Source organism: Cyprinodon variegatus, unplaced genomic scaffold (genome assembly GCF_000732505.1).
Source record: "Cyprinodon variegatus isolate N-32 unplaced genomic scaffold, C_variegatus-1.0 Scaffold2137, whole genome shotgun sequence".
Taxonomy (NCBI): domain Eukaryota; kingdom Metazoa; phylum Chordata; class Actinopteri; order Cyprinodontiformes; family Cyprinodontidae; genus Cyprinodon; species Cyprinodon variegatus.
Genome location: NW_015152590.1, coordinates 16,222 through 17,323, shown reverse-complemented (window position 1 = coordinate 17,323; position 1,102 = coordinate 16,222). Strand labels below are relative to the sequence as shown.

Genomic DNA, 1,102 nt, shown 5'->3' with positions numbered 1-1,102 from the left:
TATTAGTTCAGTCTCTGACTTTATAACAGGGTTTATAGTTAGTTAGTAGTTAGTTATAGTTAGTTAGTAGTTAGTTAGTAGTTAGTTATAGTTAGTTATAGTATATTTAGCTCAGCTTAATTCCCATCGTGCTCCTAATCCTGAATCAGCAATTCTACCCATGGTGACCTCACATTGGTCCCCACAAGGATCAGGTTTGTATTTCTATCCTTACTGAGACATTTCAATGACTTCCATTGATTGAAGTTCCTCCATTAATGCCTGAACCTGACGTCTACCTTCACCTGAAGTTAATTCACTTCTTATCTCTCCCTAACGTTAAAACCTGATCAGCCTTTGGTCCCAATAGGGCCTGTTGGACCTCAGAAGGTTAGTTAATATAACAAAAGAGCAAAACTCTAATTAACATGAAAGGTTTCATTCTAATAAAAGAATGTATTGGTTGGTCATTGAATGCTGCCCCCCAGTGGCGTCCCCTGGTAGCTGCGTCTCCAAGTGACGCCTGCAGAAGCTGCTGCTTTTCTTTTTGTTGGCTTCAGCCGTCCGACACTTTGGCTAACTCCTGCGGCTCTCCTCCTGCGATAGTACTTAACACATCTGCAAATTGATGACATTCTTTGATGGTGGCGTTCCGTAATGTGGCCTTCGCTCGGTTTGACTTGGCAGCTGCAGGGCGAGACTGATAGATGGTTGTGAGGCATGAAAGTATTTGTTTTTTTGTTCTTTTGGAGTCCATCTTAATTCAAGGAGGGAGCAGCCTTGTGAAATAGGTGCAGTTTAACGGAGAGTGGAATTTTGTTTGCTTTATGGTTTCTCTAAAGCTTTGGTCCTCTTGCCTTGAGACGCCTTAATAACTCTTTTATTTCCCAGTCAGGGTTAAGGTCACACAGAACCTTATCTGCCTTTAGCCTTTCTGTCTGGTTTTCAGTGGAAATGGAGGAAACGTGTTTTAATACAACTAAAACCCTCTAAACCAGTGGTTCCCAAAGATTTTCTTCTGGGCCCCCCTTTAGATTACAAAAAAAAAAGAATCAACTGGGCACACCCATCGTTCAACCAGATATAATAAACCTATACACATATTTTGTTTTCAAACTCCACT

The 1,102-nt window shown here is 41.1% G+C and overlaps 1 protein-coding gene across 1 annotated transcript in view; it reads left to right on the top strand.

Annotated features, from left to right (window-relative positions):
- LOC107105195 (signal peptide, CUB and EGF-like domain-containing protein 1) overlaps window positions 1–1,102 on the top strand; it is a 31,799-nt gene that overhangs the window by 19,912 nt on the left and 10,785 nt on the right. Inside the window, exon 6 of the mRNA XM_015405320.1 lies at window positions 509–516. Coding sequence (XP_015260806.1) covers window positions 509–516 — 8 coding nt within the window. The remainder of the gene's footprint in view (window positions 1–508; window positions 517–1,102) is intronic.